The following is a 13180-nucleotide window of genomic DNA, read 5'->3' as shown; positions in this document are numbered from 1 at the left end:
CCCTCCTGTCTTCTCCCATCATTTCCCTCTCCCCCTCCCACTTTGAAATTTCTTACTCTCTCTTCTTTCAGTTAGTCCTGGCGAAGGGTCTCAGCCTGAAACGTCGATTGTACCTCTTCCTATAGATGCTGCCTGGCCCGCTGCGTTCACCAGCAACTTTTATGTGTGTTGCTGAAACTGGAGAGGGTTTAAAGTAGGTTTACGAAAAAGATTCCACGATTGAATGGCTTGTCATATGAAGAGCATTTGATGGCTCTTGGCCTGTATTCACTCGAATTAAGAAGAATGAGGAGTGACCTAATTGAAACCTATTGAATGGTGAAAGGCCCTGATAGAGTGTACGTGGAGAGAATGATTCCTATGGTGGGAGAATCTACGACTAGAGGACACAGCCTCAGAATAGAGGGGCGTCATTATAGAATGGAGATGAGGAGGAATTCCTTTAGCCAGAGAATGGTGACTCTGTGGAATTCTTTGCCACAGGTATCTGTGAAGGCCAAGTCTTTGTGTATATTTGAGGCAGTGGTTGATAGATTCTTGATTGGTCAGGGCATGAAGGGATATGGGGAGAGGCAGGAGATTAGGGCTGAAGAAAATTGGATCAACCATGATGAAAAGGTGGAGCAGGTTGCTTGGGCCAAATGTTCTAATTCTGCTCCTATATCTTATGGTTTAATGGAATGATATTAGCATGGATAGAGCATTGGCTGATTGGCAGGAGGCAAAGAGTGGGAATAAAGAGAGCCATTTCTGGATGGCTGCCTGTGGCTAGTGGTGTTGCACAGGGATCTGTGTTTGGGCTGCTTTTTTAACATTATACATCAATGATTTGTATGGTATAATTGATAGGTTTGTGACAATGTTTGAGGATGATACAAAGATAGGTGGAGGAGCAGGTAGTTTTGAGGAAGTAGAGAGGCTAAAGGAAGATTTCGACAAATTAAAAGAATAGGCAAAGTGGCAGGTGGAATACAGTGTCAGAAAGTATATGGCCATGCACTTTGGTAGAAGAAATAAAAGTGTAGACTATTTCTAAATGGAGAGAAAATTCAAAAATCTGAGGTGCAAAGGGACTTGGGAGACCTCATGCAGTATTCCCTAAAGTTTAAGTTGCAGGCTGAGTCGGTGGTGAGGAAGGCAAATGCAATGTTAGCACTTATTTTGAGAGAACTAGAATATAAAGCAAAGGTGTAACATTGATGCTTTATAAAGCACTAGTGAGGCATCACTTGGAGTATTGCGAGCAGTTTTGGGCCCTTATCTAAGAAAGGTTGTTCTAACAGTGGCGATGTTTCGAAGGAGGTTCAAGAGAATGATTCTAGAAATGAAAGGATTACCATAACCATGTAACAATTACAGCACAGAAACAGGCCATCTCATCTCTTCTAGTCCATGCCGATCGCTTACTCTCACCTAGTCCCACCAGCCTGCACTCAGACTATAACCCTCCATTCCTTTCCTGTCCATATAGCTATCCAATTTTACTTTAAATGACAATATTGAACCTGCCTCAACCACTTCTGCTGGAAGCCCATTCCACACAGCTACCACTCTCTGAGTAAAGAAGTTTCCCCTCATGTTACCCCTAAACTTTTGCCCCCTAACTCTCAACTCATGTCCTCCTGTTTGAATCTCCCCTACTCTCAATGAAAAAAGCCTATCCACGTCAACTCTATCTATCCCCCTCATAATCTTAAATACCTCTATTAAGTCCCCCCTCAACCTTCTACGCTCCAAAGAATAAACATAGGACATAGAATAGTACAGCACAGTACAGGCCCTTCGGCCCATAATGTTGTGCCGACCCTCAAACCCTGCCTCCCATATAAGGCCTCACCTTAGATTCCTCCATATATCTGTCTAGTAGTCTCTTAAACTTCACTAGTGTATCTGCCTCCACCACTGACTCAGGCAGTGCATTCCACGCACCAACCACTCTCTGAGTAAAAAACCTTCCTCTAATATCCCCCTTGAACTTCCCACCCCTTACCTTAAAGCCATGTTCTCTTGTATTGAGCAGTGGTGCCCTGGGGAAGAGGCGCTGGCTATCCACTCTATCTATTCCTCTTATTATCTTGTACACCTCTATCATGTCTCCTCTCATCCTCCTTCTCTCCAAAGAGTAAAGCTCTAGCTCCCTTAATCTCTGATCATAATGCATACCTTCTAAACCAGGCAGCATCCTGGTAAATCTCCTCTGTACCCTTTCCAAGGCTTCCACATCCTTCCTATAGTGAGGTGACCAGAACTGGACACAGCACTCCAAGTGTGGCCTAACCAGAGTTTTAGAGAGCTGCATCATTACATCGCGACTCTTAAACTCTATCCCTCGACTTATGAAAGCTAACATCCCATAAGCTTTCTTAACTACCCTATCCACCTGTGAGGCAACTTTCAGGGATCTGTGGACATGTACCCCAAGATCCCTCTGCTCCTCCACACTACCAAGTATCCTGCCATTTACTTTGTACTCTGCCTTGGAGTTTGTCCTTCCAAAGTGTACCACCTCACATTTCTCTGGGTTGAACTCCATCTGCCACTTCTCAGCCCACTTCTGCATCCTATCAATGTCTCTCTGCAATCTTTGACAATCCTCTACACTATCTACAACACTACCAACCTTTGTGTCGTTTGCAAGCTTGCCAACCCACCCTTCTACTCCCACATCCAGGTTGCTAATAAAAATCACGAAAAGTAGAGGTCCCAGAACAGATCCTTGTGGGACACCACTAGTCACAATCCTCCAATCTGAATGTACTCCCTCCACCAGCACCCTCTGCCTTCTGCAGGCAAGCTAATTCTGAATCCACCTGGCCAAACTTCCCTGGACCCCATGCCTTCTACCTTTCTGAATAAGCCTAACGTGTGGAACCTTGTCAAATGCCTTACTAAAATCCATATAGATCACATCCACTGACTACCCTCATCTATATGCCTGGTCACCTCCTCAAGGAACTCTATCAGGCTTGTTAGACACGATCTGCCCTTCACAAAGCCATGCTGACTGTCCCTGATCAGACCATGATTCTCTAAATGCCTATAGATCCAACTTGTTCAACCTTTCTCTGTAACTTAGGTGCTGAAACCCAGGTAAACATTCTAGTAAATCTTCTCTATACTCTCTCTATTTTGTTGACATCTTTCCTATAATTTGGTGACCAGAACTGTACACAATACTCCAAATTTGGCCTTACCAATGCCTTGTAGAATTTTAACGTTACATCCCAACTCCTATACGCAATGCTCTGATTTATAAAGGCCAGCATACCAAAAGTTTTCTTCACCACACTATCTACATGAGATTTCACCTTCAGGGAACTATGCACCATTATTCCGAGATCCCTCTGTTCTACTGCATTCTTCAATGCCCTACCATTTACCATGTATGTCCTATTTTGATTAGTCCTACCAAAATGTAGCACCTCACATTTATTACCCACAATGCCCCCTATCTTAGTATCATCTGCATACTTATGAATCCAATTTACCACCCCATCATCCAGATCATTAATGTATATGACAAACAACATTGGACCCAGTACAGATCCCTGAGGCACACCGCTAGTCACCGGCCTCCAATCTGACACACAGTTATCCACCACTATTCTCTGGCGTCTCCCATCCAGCCACTGCTGAATCCATTTTACTACTTCAATATTAATACGTAACGATTGAACCTTCCTAACTAACCCTCCATGTGGAACCTTGTCAAAGGCCTTACGGAAGTCCAAATAGACAACATCCACCGCTTTACCCTCATCAACTTTCCTAGTAACCGCTTCAAAAAATTCAATAAGATTTGTCAAACATGACCTTCCATGCACAAATCCATGTTGACTGTTCCTAATCAGACCCTGTCTATCCAGATAATTATATATACCATCTCTAAGAATACTTTCCATCACTTTACCCACCACTGACGTCAAACTCACAGGCTGATAATTGCTAGGTTTACTCTTAGAACCCTTTTTAAACAATGGAACAACATGAGCAATATGCCAATTCTCTGGCACCATCCCCGTTTCTAATGATATTTGAAATATTTCTGTCAGATCCCCTGCTATTTCTACACTAAATTCCCTCAAGGTTCTAGGGAATATCCTGTCAGGACCAGGAGACTTATCCACTTTTATATTCCTTAAAAGCGCCAGTACTTCCTCTTCTATAATCATCATAGTTTCCATAACTTCCCTACCTGTTTCCCTTACCTTACACAATTCAATATCCTTCTCCTTAGTGAATACCGAAGAAAAGAAATTGTTCAAAATCTCCCCTGTCTCTTTTGGTTCCATACATAGCTGTCCACTCTGATTCTCTAAGGGACCAATTTTATCCCTCACTATCCTTTTGCTATTAATATAACTGTAGAAACCCTTTGGATTTATTTTCACCTTACTTGCCAAAGCAGCCTTGTATCTTCTTTTAGCTTTTTTAATTTCTTTCTTAAGATTCTTTTTACATTCTTTATATTCCTTGAGCACCTCATTTACTCCATGCTGCCTATATTTATTGTAGATCTCTCTCCTTTTCCGAACCAAGTTTCCAATATCCCTTGAAAACCATGGCTCTCACAAACTTTTAACCTTTCCTTTCAACCTAACAGGAACATAAAGATTCTGTGCCCTTAAAATTTCACCTTTAAATGACCTCCATTTCTCTATTACATCCTTCCCATAAAACAAATTGTCCCAATCCCCTCCTCATAAATCCTTTCACATCTCCTCAAAGTTAGCCTTTCTCCAATCAAAAATCTCAACCCTGGGTCCAGACCTATCCTTCTCCATAATTATATCGAAACTAATGGCATTGTGATCACTGGACCTGAAGTGGTCCCCAACACATACCTGTCACCTGACCTATCTCATTTCCTAACAGGCGATTCAACACTGCCCCTTCTCTAGTTGGTACCTCTATGTATTGCTGCAAAAAACTATCCTGCACACATTTTACAAGCTCCAAACCATCCAGCCCTTTTACAGAATGGGCTTCCCAGTCCATGTGTGGGAAAATTAAAATCTCCCATAATCACAACCTTGTGCTTACTACAGATATCTGCTATCTCCTTACAAATTTGCTCCTCCAATTCTTGCTCCCCATTAGGTGGTCTATAATACACCCCTATAAGTGGTACTACACCTTTCCCATTCCTCAATTCCACCCAAATAGCCTCCCTAGACAAGCCCTCTAATCTATCCTGCCAGAGCACCGCTGTAATATTTTCTCTGACAAGCAATGCAACACCTCCCGCTCTTGTCCCTCCAATTCTATCACACCTGAAGCAACGAAATCCAGGAATACTTAGTTGCCAATCACACCCCTCCTGCAACCATGTTTCACTAATAGCTACCACATCATACTTCCAGGTATCAATCCATGCTTTAAGCTCATCCACCTTTCTTATAATGTTCCTAACGTTAAAATAAATGCATTTAAGAAATTTTCCACCTCTCACTCTCTGTTTATCACTAACGGTGCAAACAACTTTACTATTTTCTTTTTCTTCCTTTTCCTCTATATCTGTTCCTACACTCTGGTTCCCCTCCCCCCTTGTATGAGGTCTCATTGATGGCTCTGGACCTATACTCACTGGAATTAAGAAGAATGAGGGGAGACCTGATTGACACCTATCGAACGTTAAAAGGCCTTGATAGAGTGAATACGGAGAGGATGTTTCCTATGGTGGGAGAGTCTAAGACCAGAGGACACAGCCTCAGGATAGGAGGACGTCCGCTTAGAACAGAGATGAAAAGGAGCAGGGAGTGGTGAATCTGGGGAATTTATTGTCACAGGTAGCTGTGGAGGTCAAGTCATTGGGTATATTTAAGGCAGAGGTTGATAGATTCATGATTAGTCAGAGCATGCAGGGATGCAGGGAGAATGCAGGAGATTGGGGCTGAGCGGGAAATGGATCTGCCATGATGGAATGGTGGAGCAGACTCGCTAGGCCAAATAGCCTAATTCTGCTCCTATATATTATGGTCTTATGGTCTTAAAAGTGATCAATGTGTTGCTCTGCTGAACTGTTGATTAGGGTTGTGATAGTTGCTTCAAGAACGGAGTGGTTGAAGCTGTTTTTGAACCTGATGGTGTGGAACTTCAGTCTTCTGTATCTGCTGCCCAATGGTAGCTGTGAGATGTTTGGATAGCCTGGATGGTGGGAAATTTTGATGATGGAAGTTGCCTTCTTTAGTCAGTGCTTTCTGCAGAATCTACCACCGGTGGGGAAGGATGTTTCACAGGATGTATAGGGCTGAGTCCACTATCCTCTGCAGCTTCTTACGTCCCTGCACATTCATATTTCCATACCAGTCTATGGTACACCAGAGAGAGTACTTACAGCAGTACATCTGTGATGGTTTGTTAGAGTGTTTGGTGAATAACGAGCCTCCTTGAACTTTTCAGAATGTAAAGACTCTGGTGCCTACTTTGCACTAAAATTGACCATTTTTGTTTTTATTGTATTTCTCTTGTACAAAATTGTATGTAACACCCTGGGAAAGGCTTCACTGCTAACATAATGGTCTTTCTGTAGAAGCAGTGTTTGGGTTATGGTTAGAGGTAATGGGTGCTTTGGAATGTGAGTTGGGTCCTTTGTTCAGCGGGAGGTGAAGAGAGAAGACGCTGGAGGGAACTGGTCATAGGATAAGAACAAAGGAACATAAGAAATCGGAGCAGAGTAGGCCATCTATCCTGTCGAACCTGCTCCGCCATTCAATAAGATCATAGCTGATCTGGCCATGGACTCATCTCCCCATACCTGCCTTTTCCCCATAACCCTTAATTCCCCAGTTATGCAAAAATTTATCCAACCTTGTCTTAAATATATTTACTGAGGTAGCCTCCACTGTTTCATTGGGCAGAGAATTCCACAGATTCACCACTCTCTGAGAAAGCAGTTCCTCCTCATCTCCATCCTAAATCTACTCCCCCAGATCTTGAGGCTATGTCCTCTAGTTCTAGTCTCACCTATCAGTGGAAACAACTTTCCTGCTTCTATCTTATCTATCCCTCTCATAATTTTATATGTTTCTATAAGATATCCTCTCATTCTTCTGAATTCCAGCGAGTACAGTCCCAGGTGACTCAATCTCTCCTCATAGTCTAACCCGCTCATCTCTGGAATCAAACTGGTGAACCTCCTCTGCACTGCCTCCAAAGCCAGTATATCCTTTCTCAAGTAAGGAGACCAGAACTGCATACAGTACTCCAGGTGCAGCCTCACCAGTACCCTGTACAGTTGCAGCATACCGTCCCTGCTCTTAAATTCAATCCCTCTAGCAATGAAGGTCAACACTCCATTTGCCTTCTTGATAGCCCGCTGCACCTGTAAACCAACCTTTTGTGATCCATGCACAACCACTCCCGAGTCCCTCTGCACAGCAGCATGGTGCGATTTTTTACCATTGCCACGACCCAGTGGGGAGATCGTGATCCGATGGAGCCAGGTGGCGAGATCGACTGAAGATCGGTGAATTGAGCTCCAACTGGTGCACATTTGACTGTTTAATTTTAATGGGCCCTTTTTGTTTTTTTTTCTTTCTTTTAAGATTCATAAATATAATTCCTTTAATCATATGCAGTGGGCTGTCTGTTATTTCAGGCACTGAGTTGTAACAGGGTAGCATATCACACAGCACCCACACAAACTGGGGTTCAGCAGGTGGGGAAAGTCACCTCAAGCTCACGGCTTTGGCGGGATTGGAGTCAAACTTACGCAGTCAAGGAAACCAGTGGGGTTTCACGTACTTACGTTATAAATAATTCAGTTTTCTAAAGAATGCTGCTTATCTGACCTTACATGCCTGTGACGCTGCTGCAAGTAAGCTTTTAATTGCACCTGTGAAGTCACGTCTTGCGCTTATTAGAATAAACTCGACTTCGATTTTGGTTACAGTCTTCCAAAGTCAACAACGAAACTCTCCGACTTTAGGAAAATTCCCATTTCTTTCTGTCCAGACCTCATGTTGGGTCAGACTTTCTATTCCTGCGAGAATATTCAGGTCTGTTGGGCGTGTCCCTCGGCCTTGATATTAACACCCAAAGGTGGCACGGTGTCACAGCAGGTACAGCCACTGTCTCGCAGCGCCAGAGGCTCGGGTTCAATCCTGACCTCGGCTGATGTCTATGTGGAGTCTGCATGTTTGCCCTATGATCAAGTGGGTTTCCTCTAGGGGCTCAGGTCTCCACAAATATCCCAAAGATGCCCGGGTTGGTGATTAATTGGCTGCTTTAAATTCCATCCTGCCCCCCTCAGTGTGTGGGTGAGTGATAGACTGTGGGAGGGGGGTGGTTGATGGGAGCATGGGGAGAATAATAATGGGATTTGTGTAAATGGTTGTTAGCTGGTCAGTGTGGATTGGTGGGGAGAAGGTCCTGTTTCTGCGCTGTGTGGCTAATTGTCTGTAACATGTTTCAAAATGCACCCTCCAGCATTTTGTGTGCATTGCATCAGGTTCAAGAACAGCTTCTTCCCTTCAGCCATTTGATTCTTGAACCAAACAGCAAAACAGTAACTACTGTTACGTACCCTGTAACTGGGTTGCCAAACCAGCAGAAATGGATCACTCAGTTGGAGTCTGGATTACTAGAACTAAGAAAGTTTTATTAAAGAAACAAGCAACACAGTACTCTAATCAAAAGGATAATAAAAGCAACAGTTCAGCAATGATAAACATACATGTACACAAAATTAAGGTAACAGGATCAATCAAGCTCTATCGTTGTCTAGGGGTAAATGACCAGTTTCAAAGTGACGCAAAGTTCAGTTCAATTTAGTTCAGTTCAGTTCACAGTCATCGCTGCCGTGGGAGATGGACAGTGTGGGGGAAGGAGAGAGAGAGCAAAAACGAATGAATATTCAAGGCTTCCACACAGACCTTCGCAGTCAGCTTTCGGGCGAGTCCTTTGTGATGTCATCTGAGGTCACCGACCATGACCCCTCCATTTCCAGATACGATCGTTTCTCTGCGGTGAACCCAGCACCCAGGCAATGGTGGACACACCCCAGGTTCCCGCCGATCGTGCCTTTCCACCCTAAGCGTCTATGGCTTGATCCTGCGATCAGCCGTCCAAGAACTTCCCACCGACTTGTGAGAGACGCACCGCTTCCAGGGTCTCGTTACCTCGGGTGTCATGTGTCTGTTGCCTTAGCGAACCTGTCCCTTTTTATCCCCCTGCTGGGGTATCGCCTGTCCATCACTTCAAACAGTTCGGGGTTCAAAGGGGGAGCCAATCTTGGCAGCTCTCCTTCCTTCATTAACATCTCCAAATGCTGCTCCATTGTTTTCCTTTATCTCTCTTTCTCCTGAAGACAGGTGGCAGACCAACTGCTGATCCCACCGGTGCCAGCACAGGACAGCTACATCATAATCTATGTGTATTCTTGTCACACTACCGAAGGCTGACAACACTACCAGCACTTTGATCAATTGGCACTAAAATGGACCTCTGCTTAAATATAAGATAAGATAAAACTTTATTCATCCATAAGGAACTTATTGTTGCAAGTTTGTTCTGCCAGAAAATATACTTTATAATACAAAATGTAAGCAGTGAGGTATGAAGAAGAATCCAAAACGTGCATTAAAAAGTAATTGAGCAAAATACGGACGTGACAGTGAAACTACATACTTCTATACTTCAGCAGGAGGAGTTGTGGAGTCTTACAGCTGCAGGGAGAAAGGATCTCCGTGCACCTCAGTGGAATCGGTCTGTTAGTAAAGGTCTCCTCTGTTTGTCCAGTGTGTTATGGAGGGGGTGAGGGGGATTGTCCAAAATGCTCCATAGCTTCTGCAGCGTCCTCCTGTCAGTCACCACCACCAGGGAGTCCATGAGGCGCCTTCGTTTCCTAAGCTCCACCCCGCAACTATATTTGTGTTCCCTCACCAGGGAACACCTCATATACCGTCTGGGTAGTCTCCGGCCCCTTGGCATGAACATTGAATTCTCCAGCTTCCAGTAATTTCCTACCCCTCCCTTCGCCCATCCCAGTTTCACTCTGCCCCCTCTCCCAGCTGCCTATCACCTCCCTCATGGTTCCACCTCCTTCTACTACCCATTGTGCTTTCCCTTATTCCTTCTTCACCTTTTCTGCCTATCTCCTCCCTGCCTCCCCTACCCCACCCCTGGATCCTTCCCCTTACTGGTTTTTCACCTGGAACCTACCAGCCTTCTCCTTCCCACCCTCCCCCCACCTTCTTTATAGGGCCCCTGCCCCCTCCCTCTTCAGTCCTACCAAGGGTCTTGGCCCGAAACGTTGACTGTTCATTTCCACAGACGCTGCCCAACCTGCTGAGTTCCTCTAGCATGTTGCTTTGACCCCAGCATCTGCAGAACATTTTGTGTTAAGGAACCAGTTCCACCCCCAGAACAGAACTAGCCTTCCTTATCGATCTTCTTGGCATCATCTGCTCTCATTCTGCTGCCCCAGCAGACTACAGCGCAGAATTGACTTGTGCATCTGACAATAAACTCGATTTCGCCTTTGACTTTAACGTTACCAAATCCTCAGCCAGTACATTTGAGAGTCCAGTCACAATATAGGTGAAAACATTGTCACAATATAGGTGAGGGGTGGAGCTTAGGAAATGATGGCGCCTAACGTTAAATCCTGTGCTTGCATCTTTGGAAACAGCTCTATTTCTATCCTTAATATCTGTATTTTTCCCTGTCAGGGTTTTTACATGCCGACTTCGGTTCTTTGTGGGAATGGGACCTGCTCACAGGGTCTCACAACTGGCCACTATTCGGCATACCAAGGACGCGGCCTAGAAGACTAGCATGCCTTCAGGGTTCCGGGATTTCGTGGCTCTGGAGGCGGGCAGACATGAGGTTGGTGCCTCCGCAGAAAATCGGTGTGTCATGGGAGACGGAAGATCTAAAGCAGCGAGCTGGCTGCTGACTGTGTGCTCAGAGACCCGAGTTCTTTGGGCACAGAGCTCAGAAAAAGTGATGCAACAGACTTTCAACATGGTAAGTCAGCAGATTGTTTGTTATGTCTCCCCTCTTGATGTGAAATGGGGACATCTCTTTTTCCTTTATTGAGGAGAGAGAGAGCCTGTGGTATGTCGAATTACTGGGTGAATGAGTAGACTTCAGGGTACTGCAAGTCTGTGTCTTTTTTGATGCTTTGCTGCACGCTTGAGTGCTCGGTGGGGGGTGCCTATGCTTTTTTTGCTGGTGGGGGAGGGGGGATCGATGCTTTGCTGCTGATTGTGAATGGGGGGGAGGCTTTGGGGTTCTAACATTTAACTGTCATTCACTCTTTGGGGCACTCCTCTGTTTTCGTGGATGGTAGCAAAGAAAAAGTATTTCACGATGTATATTGTATACATTTCTCTGACAATAATTGTACCTTTGAAACCTTTGATAAAAAACTTCTTCTGATCCCCTCTGAAGTTCTTAATCCTCACCTTAAAAGTGTGCCCTTTGGTCATAGATGCTTCTGCCTTGGAGGGAGAATTCAATCTCTCTGTCTCTGCTGTATCTGTGCCCCTCATGACATTATATATCTCTATCAGGCTTCACCTCAACCTCCTCTGCTCCAAGAAGAACCAGCCCAGACCGTCTAATCTCTCCTCCAGACTGACGGAAGATCTGTGGAGTGTCCTCAAACATGGTTGCCTTTGGAAACATATCTCTATATCACATCCTGCACATGATGCTATCCATGTTTTGATCCTAACCAGTAGGTCCACCATGGACTCGAGCACTATGTAAGCAAGTTTACGTTATTATTCCCCCAACATGTCAATCAATCTGCCTTACCTCAGTACTGCATATAACCTCCAATAAACTTCCCGTTGGAGTGAAGCTAATCTACAACAGCAAAGGGAATCCATTCAAGCTGCCTCTTCTTCTAAGCAGAAGCAAGCCCTCTCCAACATCAGTCACTCAGGTGCAGGGTGCACTTTGTTGCTGGATTATAAGACTCATGCAAAACTTTGCAAAGCAGTAACAATTAGTTGTTATAAGCTGCTCCCTATAAGCATAAAGCTACTGACATTGAATCATTAACTTACCAAATCCAGTGGGATAGCTGAAACTGCAAAACAGCAGAAACACAGGCAGAGAAACCAGGAAACCATTCTGTCCGATGTACAGTGAATAATGTGCTTCAAATTTGCATTTGTCTTCCTGTGCTTTAGGACTTTAGCCTCTGAGTAATGAGAACTTTGGCACCTTAGCAGGAAGAATACACTAACAAATGAAGATTGCATTTCCCCTTTCAGCTGCTTTCAGGTCTGAATTTGGGAAACCGCCTCGGGTATTTTTTTTACCTCACCCTTGTAATTGCATTTTCAAAGTTGGATACTTCAAATTCCAGTACAGAAGTTTTGAAGAAGCCTTGAGTTAACTACAAATGTTCCTTTATCCTAACTTGAAGTCCTCTCATTTTATCTGCCACTGATCCAGGGAAAAGTTTCCCCCCGTCTATTCTATCTATCCCCATCGTAATTTTTTCTGTATATCTCAGCTATGACACCTCCTAACCTCCTCTGTACTGAGGAGAAAAGTATCAGCCTATGCAGTCTGTCCTTATAACCCAAGCTTTGCAGTCTAGCAACATTTTTGTGAATCTCTGCTGCACCCTCTCTAGCTTAATCACATTCTTCCTACAACTAAGTAACCAGAACTGCTCACACTCCACATAACCAATGAACAATGTGTATGAAATCCCAGCTCTGTGTCTTTGCTGATGAAGGCAGGCCTTATTGACCACTCCTGATGAAGGGTCTTGGCCAGTAACGTTGGCTGTTTATTCCTCTCCTTAAATGCTGCCTGACTTGCTGAGCCTGTCCATCATTTGTGTGAGTTACTCCAGATCTCCAGCATCTACAATCTCTTATGTTCACACTCTGTCTACTTATGTCATCTCTTTCAGTGAACTGTGTACTTGTATCTCTTGGCCTTGCTGTTGAGTAATCCTCCCCAGAGTCCGGCCATTCACTGTGCAAGACCAGTCCTGGTTTCAGTCAAGTCAGGTCAGCTCAGCTCAAGTCTATTGTCATTCAGCTCTGTACATGCATAATATCTCGTCAAACGAGACACATAATAACAGAATACAGAACACATAATAACTTATGGATGAAATCTGCAGATGAATCGCACATAAATAAACAACTGAAGTGCATAAGTTAGGTATTGTAAGGTACGGAACAGATTAACCAGTGACACTTTG

General features: G+C 44.3%; 1 protein-coding gene across 1 annotated transcript in view; it reads right to left on the bottom strand.

Annotated features, from left to right (window-relative positions):
- The window catches only part of mep1ba (meprin A subunit beta a), a 79494-nt gene extending 67347 nt beyond the window's left edge, over positions 1-12147 (bottom strand). The window contains exon 1 of the mRNA XM_072257927.1: positions 12021-12147. Within this exon, the coding sequence (XP_072114028.1) occupies positions 12021-12086 (66 nt within the window). The 5' untranslated portion in view covers positions 12087-12147. The remainder of the gene's footprint in view (positions 1-12020) is intronic.
- Positions 12148-13180: the final 1033 nt, after the last annotated feature.

The sequence above is a fragment of the Mobula birostris genome, chromosome 1, assembly GCF_030028105.1.
Source record: "Mobula birostris isolate sMobBir1 chromosome 1, sMobBir1.hap1, whole genome shotgun sequence".
NCBI classification, from domain to species: Eukaryota; Metazoa; Chordata; class Chondrichthyes; order Myliobatiformes; family Myliobatidae; genus Mobula; species Mobula birostris.
This window is presented reverse-complemented; position numbering and strand designations above follow the sequence as displayed.